The sequence below is a fragment of the Copidosoma floridanum genome, unplaced genomic scaffold, assembly GCF_036245765.1.
Source record: "Copidosoma floridanum isolate Cflo_tuat_1 unplaced genomic scaffold, Cflo_Japanese_pri ptg000032l, whole genome shotgun sequence".
NCBI classification, from domain to species: Eukaryota; Metazoa; Arthropoda; class Insecta; order Hymenoptera; family Encyrtidae; genus Copidosoma; species Copidosoma floridanum.
The window spans coordinates 5133373-5147609 of record NW_028321909.1 but is presented as its reverse complement, the minus strand read 5'-3'; the positions used below and the strand labels follow the sequence as shown (position 1 = coordinate 5147609).

The window sequence follows — 14237 nt, the reverse complement described above, 5'->3', positions numbered from 1 at the left end:
CTATCTCTTACTTTTACTTTATAAGTACACGATTTACGATTTCTTGCTGTCTCTTCAAATTATGATAATCGCTACAATATGTTATAATTCATGAGAAAAAAATTCAAGGCCAGAGATTCTGCATATTCAGTCAAAATTTTGCTTTTAAGGGCCGTTAATTATATCTGCATCCATTTACGTGTGTGCATGTTTCGATTAAAGATTTTCCAAAACTATATGCTAATTCTTAACGTAAGAATATTCTTAGTTATGAATCATAAAACTAGCAAGTTCTCTGTAATTTAGGGGATTCTTTTGTGCATTTCGTTTGGCAGGCCCATGATAATATATCGACGTTGTCACTCCTCTTAAAACAGAATCATCTTTGATTGTATGCTATTTTGATTTTGCCATTAATATAAAATGCACAAACTGCGCAGACAAACAAGCTATAAAAGAAAAAAGTCAAGCAACGATTACGATTCCAACTGAAATTATATATAAATTTATTAATAAATGTACTATATGCCGAGATAAAAAAAAAGAACAAAATTGGCATCGTTTGGTGGGATTGAAAAAGCTTTACTGTTCGTCTGTAATGATACCACATATATGTATAAAAAAAAAAAAAGATAAAGTTTGAACATATGGCTTTGACGTGACAAGCTTTTTCAACCCATTTCTTATGTGCGAAACGATCATGTTCGAAATGAGAGCTATGAGAAATCTGTATTTGAATTATGGAGTATTATCTATTGTATCATATATATTATGTTATTATATATCAACGTAACAGAAAGTATACATAGGCGTTAAATAATGTTATGCAATGTTAATATAGACGAGTTTTAAGATGATAGGATCAAAACAAAAAAATATAAGTGAAAGAACATCATATTTCAAAAACCAATGAATCATTGAATCTTAACTTTAAACAACCCATGTCCAAAAAATTAAAAAGACCGTTGTAGGTATTTTTTCAGTGCATATGTACGTATGTGTATGTATGCACAGCTTTTTAGTTTTTATCTTAAAACATCAAAAGTACATACAATAGTTATGTTGAAACTTAAACTTGAGCTAAAACTTAAATTAAAATGCTATCTAAAAATTCATCTTGTATTCAATATGTAACATTTGAGTAATCCCATCCGTCACCTTACCACTTTATTTCCTTTTAAGTGGCACGCAATGCCTTTGCTTTTGATAAATTTCGAATTAAAATCTGTTAAAAGTTTTCAAACTATTATTATTATTTAACTCATATTATAATTCTGTTAGTTCAGCCAATGTGTTAATATTTAATACCTTTAATTGTTTATTTTTAAATGGTTTTGCACAGCAAAGCTTTTTTTAGATAAAATATTTCAGTAATATCATTATTTTGTAAAGCATTGAAAACTGTGTTCTTTCTTCCCACAGAGCGTATGGAAAGGATATTGTTTGTGTTCCCGCTGTAAATGAAGCCTTAAACTTTTTTTTTTATTTTTACAAACTTGAATACTATAAAAAGATTATTCTTCACTTTAAACTTTTATAACACTGAGTTGGGAGTTTTCGAAATATATCAATTAGCATAATTATTTGATCGATGTAAAAGATGGATATCGTTTTAAAAAATGTTATATTAAATACATATTTTTTAGTTAGTAAATCAAAAAATTTGAATTACACATGGGGCTCATCTATGTAATTGGAAATTTCCACTTTACCGACTACTCAGCTCATATGAACAAAGTTGAAACCTTTAAGCATTGCCGCATTGGTCATGTAAACAATAATTATCATGATTCATTGACAACTGAAGCAATCTATTCATCTAATTGCCCTTGAGCTATTCTGTAACCTCAAAGATGAATTTTTTTGTCAGTTCTTAACTATCAAGAAGTTTTTGCTTCATCGATTCCTTAGGGAATTTTTTTATATTTCGTATAAGAAACCACATAATATTAATATTGAATTTAACTAAAATGGAAAAAATGTACATCAATGCATTTCTAAATAACTACACTTTTTATATTGATGTGATTGTTTAAATTTAAAATGAAAAAGTCATTTGTTTTTGAAATGGTTTTATTTATATAACAATAACTCCACCGCCATATTTACACTAACAATAAATTACACTGTCAAATGTATTTCAAGTGTGGCTACATAATAGTATCTTGTTTGACAACAAGCTCATAAAAAGTCAAAGATGTTTTAGATTCATGATATGAAATGTGCAATTTTTTGCCTCACTTTATGTAAGATTTTTTTCTGTGTCACTGAATAATCGAGACAAAAATACATTTGTATTAATAATTTGACACAGCTACACTTTACTAGTAACAAACACGATTTTTCATCATTCAACAGTCCATAGCTAAATTTTGGAATTTCTAGTACACACATATGTACATGGACATACTCCCTCTTACAAACCAACTATTTTTTTTTTTAGTTGACATGTTTTCAATAATGCAATACATCTCTAGCTATAAAATAACAGTATTAAAAATTAAAAAAAATATTTAACAGATTTTCTCGTACTTAAAAATCGACACTTTTTTCATTGCCTTTTTACGCTTCTCTTATGGCAATATTATAAAGCATTAAACGATACCTTGAGTTCAGAATAAGCTTGCAGAAACATTTGTAGACCATTGATCAGAGTTTTGCTGAATGCACAGCTGACTTATGTTACAATCTTACTTTGCCTTAGAACATTGAATATCACAAAAAAAGTCTTAAAAATAACTTGATAAAAAGATATGTACATAAAAAAATATAAAGAATTTTATACTAATTATTTACAAAAACATACGTTAAATTACCATTAAAAATAATAATGAAAATTTTATTACAAATTCTCAATGTTATAAGGCAACTCCCGTTCTTATCTAAAAATAGAGCTTCTTTAAAATGCTATGCACAGTCATAAAATCGGTTGAATTGTTCATTTAGAAGTTTTTCAAACAAGTCATTTTTTTTACAATAAAATTAATTTAAAAAGAAGATCAATTATGTACATAAAAAGAAGAAATTCAATACTAGTTGGATAGATTAAGGAAGTATGTGTACGTCTGCATTGACTTCCCGAGCTGTTGGCAATTGCGATTTGAGATGGGCATTTTCTCGCTTGAGCTGAGTAATTACCTGTTTTAGGGTCTCGTTCTCTTCAAGGAGCTTCTCGTTTTCACGCACGCATGAACTCATAGATTGATTAGCAGTTCTCAGCTCTGTTATGTACTCACATGCTTTGGCTAAAATCCCACCTTTACTCTGCAAGAAATAAGAACCAATAATCACTCAACTTGCCATCATATACTATTCTATGAATGGAAATGATTACAAGTAGTACGCATACCTGTGTTTCGTAATTGGATTTACTACTCCCTTCTCCACTGCTGCCGTTCATTGGTAAACTGCAGTCGGGAATAATTTTACCAAGCTTTGCTATCCAGTTATTGATTTTATCACGACGTCGACGTTCAACCTCGTTATGAGTAGCTCTCCGCCTGTCATCCCTCTGCAAATTAGTTAATAAATAACTACTTTCTACAAAAATCAATAAACAGGTCATTGCCTAACCACCTGATAATCGTACCTTTTTTAAACCAGTCGTATTTGTGCGAGGTGTCGTTTCTATCTGTAGAGTAGCCGTTGTTTTGGGTGTAATAATAGATCCTGATGTTTGGGCAGTTGTGAAGACATCGTTCGCACTTCCAATGACGTAAAATTGACCATTTATTGGTGAAGTCAATACTTGCAGTGGAGCTTGGCTTGTAGGTAGTTCGAGTTCACTATTAGGTGCACCATTAACATGAACAACTCTGTAGGCAAGAGTTTCCGTGGGATACCGCAGCCCATCTTCTGTCACTTGCTCACCATCTTACAAAAAATTAACAATTGATATTTGATATTATTCAATTTTTTGCTCAGACCAGTGATACTAGGCATTATAGATTATTGCTTTATTTCTACACACTCTTGACATATCACTGATTTAAACTTTAATGTAGTGATAAAAACTATGACCACCTCGAACTTTGCAATAAAAAAAGAATAAACAGCATTTGAAAATAAACTCACTGTCACAGTCGGTGATCTCCGTGTCCTCAATGGTAATTCCCTGGGTATTCTCTTCCTTAGGACTTGTGGGACTAGACATAAAAAACAACAACACAACAATGCTCGTCACTTGTTCTGTTATCAACAAAGTGTAATTACACCCTACTAAGTGCTAATTATAGGATTGTAAACAAACAAACGCGGGTCGCGTAAGTCGCGTTTATTAGAGAAACGTATATCGCTCTTCTTTAAGTACAAGTCATCTTCAATTGAATTGCGCATTATCATAACACCAAAAAACCGCGAAAAAGATATACGGAGCGTGAATGGAGACGATGAGGGTATAGTGTGCGAGAGGAGCAAATACACGTCACAAAAAAAGTGTGTCAAGTAAGTAGGTATACTCGAGCCGCTGCTTAAGCGTGTGCACTGCATGTCTGGTATGTACGTACAGAACAATAACAGATGTAAAAAAAAGGAGCTAAATATTATAGGCGCGATTGATGCAATGCAAAGTGACCTTTGTCTGGTCAAATATATGTAGATGAGTACGCACGAGATCGCCTAACCCAAGAGTTAAGCCGTTCCCTTCGTCTTCTGGTCTAGTTTACCTGACGTCCTGTGGATCAAGATGCTGCTCCAGGATGTCCATGATGGGATGGACCAGCGGAGAGCTGGTGTTACTTTCGTCGTCTTGGGTTTGAATTTTCGTCGAAATTCACGTGAGCTGGTCACGGGACACGCTAACGAGGTCATGTGATATTCGACGTCCAAGATGGCGCGGGTACGCTTATTATGATTGCTTTCGCAGGTTTCAGCATTCAGCATTTGGCATTTTTTTACGTCGGCGCGCACTGTCAGATCACGATCATCGATCTGCTAAAATAGGTAATACCTACATAAGGTATTATACGTCTTCTTATACCCGAGTGTTTCTGCTTTGCCAACAATCAGTTATTGTTATAGTCGTGAATCAGCTGCCCATTAATTAACATTCATATGCACCGAATAGAAAGGTCCAAAAAAATTTAGTAATAATATATTATTAATAATTTAAATAATTCTATATATATGCGTATAATTATATATAAAAATTTATTGACTTGCTTCTGTAGATTCCTACCTTACTAATTGTTAATGATCTCAAGATCGGAAAACATGTGACCTATTATGCTATTATAGCCACCTGAGCTCACATATCCTCTGCAGATTCTGTCCTGAAAACCCTGACAGGACCGTATACGTCTCATCTCTTGGTCCGGATAGGGGAACGTATAACAATTAATATACAGTATACGCCATGTAACCTACGTGCCCCATACAATACTGCGAGATGGCAGTTTCATTTTATTCTATTTTCTACTTAGAAATACACGATGTAGCACACAAATTAATAATTTATACAGATAAATTTAATTTCGGCCAAGTTTGTTTGTGGTTATTTCATGAATTTCATTCCTGTTTAAAATTACCCCGCTCTGTCCCGCATTGTCTTTCCCATCTATACAAACGACAAACGACCTTGTTGGCGGCGGTTCAGGCGGCTGGGCCATCAGGCCATGGTACGGTGGTGGCAGGTGGCAGCACATATGCAGACACATATAGATATATACGACTATACCATATATGCTTTAGCTTGCACTTTTGGGACTTGTAAGCTTGGGACGAGTTGTAAAGCTTGTAAGTATTGTGGACGCTGCTGCCAATCAATCGTCGTTTCCTTCCTTTCATATTTTCATTATTAAGTCATCGTCAATAATTATCGTGTTATCATAAATAAATGCTACTGCAGAGTGTTCACGTATACTCAACTACATTTGTGTATCGCGAATAAAGTACTTGCGTCAGCCTTTCTAAATTCTAATATTATATCGTTCGACTCACCACTGACCACACCATTCCCCAACGATATATCAAAATTTATTTGGAGTGTAACTGTTGTAACTATCATAAAATTTATAAATTATCGGGCTGAACTGAGTTTGTGTGTGCGCCTGTGTTTTTTTTTATCTGGCATTGATTCGATTGGGAGTCTGTGCTCCGAGTGAATATAATAACATTGATTGGACACCATAAAAGCAGTGTGGGTACGGACGTGAGGTTGTTTTTTTCTTGAAGAGCAACAGAAGCATCATCGCTGCACTTCGTCTGGATCAGGTTATTTTTACATAAACGTCATTATATGAGTTTTCTCTTTTTTTCTTTAATGTAGAAAAAACTTTTTCAAGTGATTTTTGTGAGATCAGTTTTAGGATTGATAGGTACGTGGTGAAGGTGAGAAGGAAATGAATCCACGTAAACAAGTTCTTTATCTTTTTAAATTTATAAGTATGTGTTTATTAAACATTTCATTTAAATGTAATTTGTTAATCCGATGTGTATTACAAGTTTTTTACTTCTACACAATTAAAATCTGTGAATCGTAGAACTAAGAAATGTCAATGTAATAAGACATTGACTCATTTATTAGTAGTGCACAAGAACAGTTTTCTATTAGGAAGCAATCTATTGATGGATTTCATTATTTGTCATTTATACCAGTAATGGAGCAGTAATAATTATACTTTTTGTTATGCTCTTCAGATTTTTCTAATTTTCACATTTATAATGTATCTTTATTTTCTTATTGAAATTTTAAAAGTCAGTACTTATGAACCAAGTAATTTTCTAAACAAATAATGCCGTGTGACATTTCATTGGTGTCAAAATCCATGCAAAATCTTTGCTTTAATACTTACTACCAGTTATTTTTTTCCATATGAATTTTTGGATGATGTTTATTTTAAATACTACAGTAATTTAAGTTATCACAGTATCAGTGCACATGTTGATTTCAGATTTATCAAATAAGGTATAATTCAAAATCATGATAAAGCCGATTCATTACCATTTCGAAATTCATTTGTCTAATTTGAAAAGTTGATTGTCCCTGTTCTTTAGTGACGTTAGTCTAATTAATTATTGGTAGTTTTCACAAGTAATATATTATAATTAAAAACAGTAGATTAATTTAAATTAATTTTTTCTACCTACCTCTGGCGTTTTTGAGGGTCGGGTGTGCCCTCGGTAGGAAGAATAGGGTTCGCACCTGGTGTGCATTCAACCAGGTTAAGCACAAGGTGTCCCGGTGCTTGTCCTGGCAACATGTGCCACCAGGTACAAAACCAGGTACAAAACCACCAGGTACAAAACCATCATAACAGAGAATAGTATGAACACTGATTCATCAGTACAATAGCTACTGTACAACGCAATATTTATTCTCGTTTTTGTGTCTATATGTAGACAATTGTTTATGTATTTTTATGTTATTTTTATTCATCTAACTACGTGATATTATTTTGTTGAACAGTACAATATATATTATCTCACCTATTGTTCCGTAGCTCTAATGGTTCAATTAAAATATAAAAAAAAAAAAATAATAAACCAACGAAATTTTCACACAATCATTCACACAAAATTATTTTCAATTTCAGCCCAGTAAATACTTTTCAACCACACAAGCATTTAAAATTTGGTGGAAGATGCGATGCCTCAACTGAGTAGTGTTGCCTCATGGCTAAACTGCAATATACCTCCATGCCCCGAGAATTATCAACCGAAACAATTTCTACCATACGATTTCCAGAGGTATTAATCTATATTATCAATCATTTGATAGCTCTGAATTCATGTATCAATCATGAATCCTTTTTTTTTTTTTTTTTTAAATTCTAGTACGGACAAAATGACTGCTCTGACAAGTCTTTCAGTCCAGACTCGAATTCCTTCAGTGGATTGTTGTTGCCAGACAAGGGAGGTGATAAGAACCTTAAAGAACGCAAAGAGCACAGGGATAAAAATAAGACGTACAGAAAGTATTCTGAATTAACACCACCCAGCATATCCAGTGGTTATGACAATGGGTGTGTATATGTTTCATCTCTTTTAAACCCATACAAATTGTAAATTTTGAGTAATATTAATTTTCTCATGGGTAGATCCATGGTGTGCAAATCAAACTCCCTACCTGGTCGTTGTAATGTCAATTCTCCAGTGCCAAACACGATGGTGGCAACGGAAATCTCGGCTGAAGACTTGGCGTCTCAGCTCACGTTGTTGGACGTCAGTGTATTCGAATGCATACAACCAGAAGAGCTATCCAGTTGTTCGTGGAACAAGAAAAACAAATTATCGATCGCGCCAAACGTCGTCAGTTTTACGAGAAGATTTAACCATGTTAGTACCAGATACATTTGTTCATTTTTGTTGTAGAACATTTATATGCTTGATGGGTTTTTTAATTTTAGGTAAGCTTTTGGACTGTTCAAGAAATTCTAAATGCGCCAACGATGAAGCAGCGTTCCGAGATTTTGGCACATTTTGTACGAGTAGCAAAGAAGCTGTACGACTTGAATAATTTACACTCGTTGTTCGCTATCATATCCGCTCTGCATAGTGCATCCGTTTACAGGTGTGTGCAATTTTTTTTGTATTGACCGTCGTAAATTAAAACAACAAACTGATACAAATATTTTATCTCAGATTAAACAAAACTTGGGCCTGTTTATCAAAGAAAGACAAGAGCACTTTTGATAAACTTGCTGACGTATTCAACGATAAAAATAATTGGATGAACCTTCGGGAGCACATGGATAACATCAAATTGCCGTGCATACCATATTTAGGATTATTTTTGACTGACCTTGTTTACATTGATATGGCACATCCGATAACTAGAGTGAGCAAAATGAAAACAGCATCGATTAGGAGCTTAAAATTACATCAATTTCATTGAATTCTTTCGTTTTCCAGAGTGGCGACAATCGTCAACGAATCTTGAAAATGGATGCCATCTTGACTAAAGTAAAGATGTTTCAAGCTAGTGAGTACACCGGTATAGTTCCGCTACGCAACGTCCAAAGATACTTAAACAGCGTCCGTTATATCGAGGAATTGCAAAAATTCCTCGAAGACGATCATTTCAAGTAAGTTATTTTCCCAATCGCTCACTTTTCCAAGACTGCTGGTTACAAGTATCCATCAAACCGTTTCGATTCTCTTTTCAGACTGTCCATGAAACTCGAGCCAAATTCTCCGATTCCTTCGTCAAGCAGTAGCAAAGAGTCGGTAGGCGATGTAGTAACCGGAGTAGCAGCTCTATCATTATCGCCCGCGCGAGGCTGCGCGGGTTCCTTACGTTTGCACGCTGCGTCTGCGGCTACGAAATTCGTTCCCGGCCATCGCAAGTGTCGTAGTCTCGGTACAAAGTAAGTTGATTCTTGTAAGATCTGCGAGGCCAAAGGCTTGAGAGTGTCGTTTTATTTTCACTGTTTTTAAAACTAATGAAAATCTGGTGGTGGTATATATTTTGCTCATTAATATACTTGAGTTTTTGAGTGCCGAGTGTCAAGCTTCTAAACATCCAATCATTAATTTCTATTTGAGATTCGTTATTGATTCAATGTTGAGGACGCAATATCATTTGAAAATTAATGTGCTTGACCAGATTTTGATCACTTACTACAAGTGTAAGTTATCTAGTCGTCAAGGAATTGAACGACTTAACTGTGTAATTCGACTTTTGCGTAATGTTTTATGCACACAGCGTATTTGGCATTTTATCAATTGTAATTTTGCATAAGCTATTTGCTCTCATAATGAACGCAGATTATTTGATTAGATATTTTCAAATCATTCGAGCGTCACAAAAGTCCTAGGGCTAAATGTGATATTTACATAAGGTCAATGATTATCAAATAGCAAATGACGAATGTTGTGTGCACTTGTTAGATTCCGTAGTACGAGTCTTCCACGCAACTTCCATAAGCAAGGAGGCAAATACGGACCTAGCTTGACGACTCCTGGGTGAGTCCCAAGAGTTTTCGCGTCTAGGGTTATGCGGCATCCCATCAATATTTTATACATACATATCAAACCATTAGGCATTATTTTAATGCTTACATAGTTTATTTTTTGTTTCATAGTTGCTGCAATGAACCGTTAGTGAAGATATGTCCTTCTGTCCACGTTATTGTTTTTAACAGCCTGTGCATGCATTTCCCCCTTCCCCTATTCCTTTTTTTTTTTTTCCACAATTTTTTGATGTTACATTAGAGTATTTGTGTACTTACATGCATCCCCAAAGAAATTGAGATTTGTACATATCATCTTTTTACAAAGCATGCTTGTAAGGCAAATCATCGAGTAATTTGATCTCACTATAGGCATGAATGAAAATTCCTAGGAATAAAAAATCTCTGAATATTAGACTTTGTGTTTGCATTACAAAAAAAAAAAAAAAAATATAGGTCATTTACAGCCAAGTTCATTCAACCCGTAAATTAATTATTGTTTCGTCGACTGTCCATTACGTAGTAAAAATTTTATTTAGTTAATGTATGCATCCCTAGTGCATCAAAATTTGGCTCTAAAGTACATACATGTATATATTATAAAGAGAAAGCATTCACCGGATGAGAGACAGCACACTCTCATTGCATGAAGAAGTCCAGATGCCAAAAAAAAAAAAAAAAAATCAAACTAACAAGCTTGCGATCGTCTTTGCAGCATATTCGGCAAAACCTCGGTGCCCCTGGACGCTAACCATGGGACCATCCGACACCTCCTCGACGACTCTGTGTTGGAGGAGCCGCACCTGGCCCTTCAGATCCTCGACCTCGACCAAAATTCGCCTGGCTCGCCTGCCGACGCCGTTAACGAGGATTGCAGTTTGCTATCGAAAAAAAGGTGAGTTCGAGGTAACCGCAAAACGAGAGAGGCCAGAGAGAGGAGATTTAATTTTGGATCTTTTTCTGCAGCAGTTCGGCCTTGCCTGACTTGGATGGGTCGATAGAGCCGAGGTGCATCATACAGGGAGCCCTGAGACGAAAGGTTGTGCTAAGGGATGGACGCAAGCCCGCGGTCTCGACTTGGCAGAGGTACTGGGTCCAGCTCTGGGCGTCTTCGATCTTTTACTTCTCCCCAAAATGCTTCAAAGGAAACGAAAGGGGAGACTACAAGCGAGAGCCCTACAAGATGATCTCGATACTCGGGTGGATCGTCGAGACGCTGGACCATTATCATGCTGATTCTTTCTTGCTGGCGGATCCAAAGAAAGGTTCTTAAGCTTTGTTAGAGATTTTTTTTGGTTTTAGTTTGAAATTATGATAAACGGTAAATAAAAGTTACTCGTGGATAATTATAAAATTGGTTGTTTTGGATTGCAAATAATTAATTGAGGCAATAGTCTACCATTGCTTGATTGAATCTTCCATTACCACAGCGGTAAATGATGATGACATTTAAAAAAATTTAATAAGGTATGGTTGTGAAATGATTTTCCCGCTTGCAGATGAATTTAGATATTACAAGTTCTAAATTCACACAAAAACTTCTAATAAAAAAATGTCAACTATATTATTAGTTAAAAATGTACATATGCTAACTGGGTTCAATTCTAATTTCATTTCATGTAATCGTTTTTTTGGTTTGTTTTTTTTCCAGGTAACGTATACAAATTTCGAGCAACGTCCAAAGAAATGGCCGAGCAATGGTTAAAGGAGCTGCGATTGACAGTGCGAGGCGCAACCGAGCGCAAACCAATACCGGCGAATCTTATGTCGTTCGAATGAGATCAGCCCCCAAGGCGCTCTAGGTATGCGCTGCCCTTTTTCCGATCTAGATAAATAATACAAATTCTAATCAGCATATCATGAAACGGTGAATAAATATAATCATCAAGCATTCGAGTGGATTTGCAGAAAGCAATGAAAAGGCATATCTCAATAAGTTGGCTTCGTTAACAAATTACACATACGTCCTGTGTGGGAGCTTTCGTACTCTGAAACATGTGTTATACGAAGGCAATAATTTTTTTTACTCATACTCATAGTCAAAATCGCTCTCTAATATTTATATACATGATGTGAACAAAAAAAAATAGTCATACACTTAATGCTCGCCTAAAATTTTTTCGTCCTAAAATCTTTTCAAATACATTTGCCACGCATATATAGAATGAAATAACGTGAAAAGGAAGAAAACAAAGCACGCGCGTGCACTTTATTAGATTTTCCAACGTGTTCGTAAGGTTTAGTCTTTACCATGTAGTTTAACCTTTTCTCTTTCTTAATTATTTATTTTTCAAATACCCTCCTTGATAACTGTAATTTGTTTTTTCTTGTATTTTTATTTTTTTACCAAACGACTAATCATAACTTTTTTCAAGATGAACTTTAGATACAAAAAAAGTCGCGCGTAAACCGAAACTAGACTAAAATGAAAAAAAAAGTACTGCATCGTAGTCGTCTAAGACTGTTAAAAAAAGTACAAGACTCAGCATTTTTGGATGAACGAGAAATTTTGCGAGTATTAAACAGATACCAGCATGATCCACCAATAGAAAATTAGGTGTAATGTTTTTTATTAAAAAAAAAAAAAAAATTCAATTCGCAGCCAAAAAATGAGACACCTGAGTAACCCGATTCTCAACTCTTTTAATAAATAAAAAAAAGCGCGTAGCGTGTGTGTCACGTCAATTAAGTCAATTATTAGATTTTAAATTAATAAGATTCGTTTTGTACTACTTAAGTTTGTTGATAGTTTAGAAAACGTGAAGAAAACAAATGTTTTTTTATTTAAAGTATAATACTATTTTTTTCATAATTGTTGACATTACTGCACTTTGTATATTTGATTTTTATGAGCGAAATAGGAATCCCTTGCACGTTAACAGTAGCCTATAATATATTTCAAAAAGGTGCCACTACAATAAAGAAACAAAAATTGTGTAAATGGAAGAAAAAAAGATTCGTGGGATCGATCTCCAAAGACCCCAGAATTGTACAGATTTGGTACAATTTTCAAACTCTTATGGCAACCACTTACGTATATCCATTATTTATCTTAATACATGGTATATGTGTGTAAGCTTCAAGCACTTACTAACGAGTACTGAAACCTCGTAGCAATGAGTTTCTTCTCTTGGAACGATTCAACAAACGCTTTAAGAGGAAGACGATTGATAGTATTACGATATCAATGAAGATCGTACAAAACGAAATGTTAATGTTCGTTTTAAGATTAAATTTTCAACGTTAAAATGTTATTTCAAACAATGAATTATTAAAAATCCGTGATATTTTCACTTGTACGCTCTTCATTGATGCACGTATGAAATAGCTTCGTCGCATTTCCTCTCGGTACTAGCAACAAGTCCTTAGAACAAAAGTAGATTAGATTACTTATCGATTTGTGCTCTCATCTTTTCAGTTGACATCGGATATATTCCACGAAGATTTAGTTGACACATTTTTCGCTTTGGTGTCACGTTCGTGACATCACTCAACAATAAAGTCATAAAGATAAAATAGCTTTGAAAAACGTCGATTATCAATTTTACTCACATCCTATCGACCTTTCGAAAATATTTTCTCTTGTTTTATAAAACAATCTCGTCGACGCTCGAAGCGATTTTACTATACTGAGAGATGAGCAGAGTACAAAAATTGGATTTCACATATTCAGACTTGGGCTCGACTAAGGCTTATTCTAATTTTTTTGCTAAAAGTGTAATGTATTATTTATGATAAAAAAATTTTTTTGTTTTCAAGTTCTTCTTTTGATACAGTTTTTAACAAAAATTTTTCTAGCAAAAAAATTCATTAAAATCTGAACGAAGAAAAAAAAAAAACATACGGTTTACAAACAAAAAATAGTATTTGAAGAAGTATTAAAAGTTTGATTTCAAAATATTTTACAATAAACATTAACGTATTACATATATTGCACTTATCTGTCGAAAAAATATTGTGACGAATGAAAAAATTTTTTAAATTAAAATAATGCATTATTTGGGAAAAAACAATTTTTAAAGTACATTTAAAAATCCACGAAATAATCGTGCCCAAGTCTGCACGTAGTCGAATAAAAGAAAAGTATGTTAACGAATGAGTGTCGTGTGTTGTAGAATTAGAAATAGAAGTGTCCGTGTTATGTATAATGTAAACTAGTTTAGACTTGATCGGGTCCTTTTTAAAATTTTGTCGTCACCCACGAGTTGTGAAACATTCGAGTTTTTGAAATCTTAAACTATAGGCGTATTTTTTGTTTTTAAGTCATAGCTATGGTGTTTACATACATAAGTATATATGTATGCTAAGCCTCAACTCGAGATAAAGCAATTAAAATCGAAATCTGATTTAGAAAATTATAAAAAAATG

At 34.1% G+C, this 14237-nt stretch overlaps 2 protein-coding genes across 5 annotated transcripts; one reads left to right on the top strand and one right to left on the bottom strand.

The window, feature by feature from the left end:
- Nucleotides 1–2034: 2034 nt before the first annotated feature.
- LOC106639385 (upstream stimulatory factor 1) lies at nucleotides 2035–4801 on the bottom strand. 2 transcript variants are annotated; one of them, XM_089597304.1, is made up of 5 exons: nucleotides 4644–4801; nucleotides 4036–4124; nucleotides 3569–3852; nucleotides 3329–3490; nucleotides 2035–3243 (listed from the first exon to the last, which is right to left on the bottom strand). In XM_089597304.1, the coding sequence occupies exons 1-5, from the start codon at nucleotides 4682–4684 to the stop codon at nucleotides 3025–3027; spliced, it is 795 nt and encodes a 264-aa protein (XP_089453430.1). In that variant the 5' UTR covers nucleotides 4685–4801; the 3' UTR covers nucleotides 2035–3024. The 2 variants fall into 2 exon arrangements, with proteins under 2 accessions (XP_089453430.1, XP_014208455.2); XM_014352969.3 differs by having other exon boundaries at nucleotides 4054–4124.
- Nucleotides 4802–5653: 852 nt separating this feature from the next.
- On the top strand, nucleotides 5654–13702 carry LOC106639357 (ras-specific guanine nucleotide-releasing factor RalGPS2-like). Of its 3 annotated transcripts, none has more exons than XM_089597285.1 (12): nucleotides 5654–5712; nucleotides 7512–7665; nucleotides 7753–7940; nucleotides 8016–8253; nucleotides 8325–8488; nucleotides 8560–8755; nucleotides 8830–9002; nucleotides 9084–9284; nucleotides 9808–9882; nucleotides 10585–10764; nucleotides 10836–11134; nucleotides 11521–13702. In XM_089597285.1, exons 2-12 carry the CDS (start codon nucleotides 7591–7593, stop codon nucleotides 11646–11648), a joined length of 1917 nt encoding a protein of 638 aa, XP_089453411.1. In that variant the 5' UTR covers nucleotides 5654–5712; nucleotides 7512–7590; the 3' UTR covers nucleotides 11649–13702. The 3 variants fall into 3 exon arrangements, with proteins under 3 accessions (XP_089453411.1, XP_089453412.1, XP_014208406.2); XM_089597286.1 differs by lacking the exon at nucleotides 5654–5712 and adding an exon at nucleotides 5728–6189 and having other exon boundaries at nucleotides 10839–11134; XM_014352920.3 differs by lacking the exon at nucleotides 5654–5712 and adding an exon at nucleotides 5728–6189.
- Nucleotides 13703–14237: the final 535 nt, after the last annotated feature.

Bases quoted from the DNA above. Each gene is read 5' to 3' on its own strand.
- LOC106639385 (XM_089597304.1), bottom strand. From the start codon at position 4,684: ATGGACATCCTGGAGCAGCATCTTGATCCACAGGACGTCAG. The intron at 4,125-4,643 runs GTAAACTAGACC...TTTTATGTCTAG, and splicing joins CTTGATCCACAGGACGTCAG to TCCCACAAGTCCTAAGGAAG. The intron at 3,853-4,035 runs GCTGTTTATTCT...ATTTTTTGTAAG, and splicing joins CAGTGAGTTTATTTTCAAAT to ATGGTGAGCAAGTGACAGAA.
- LOC106639357 (XM_089597285.1), top strand. From the start codon at position 7,591: ATGGCTAAACTGCAATATACCTCCATGCCCCGAGAATTATCAACCGAA. The intron at 9,003-9,083 runs GTAAGTTATTTT...TTCTCTTTTCAG, and splicing joins CTCGAAGACGATCATTTCAA to ACTGTCCATGAAACTCGAGC. The intron at 9,883-10,584 runs GTGAGTCCCAAG...TCGTCTTTGCAG, and splicing joins CCTAGCTTGACGACTCCTGG to CATATTCGGCAAAACCTCGG.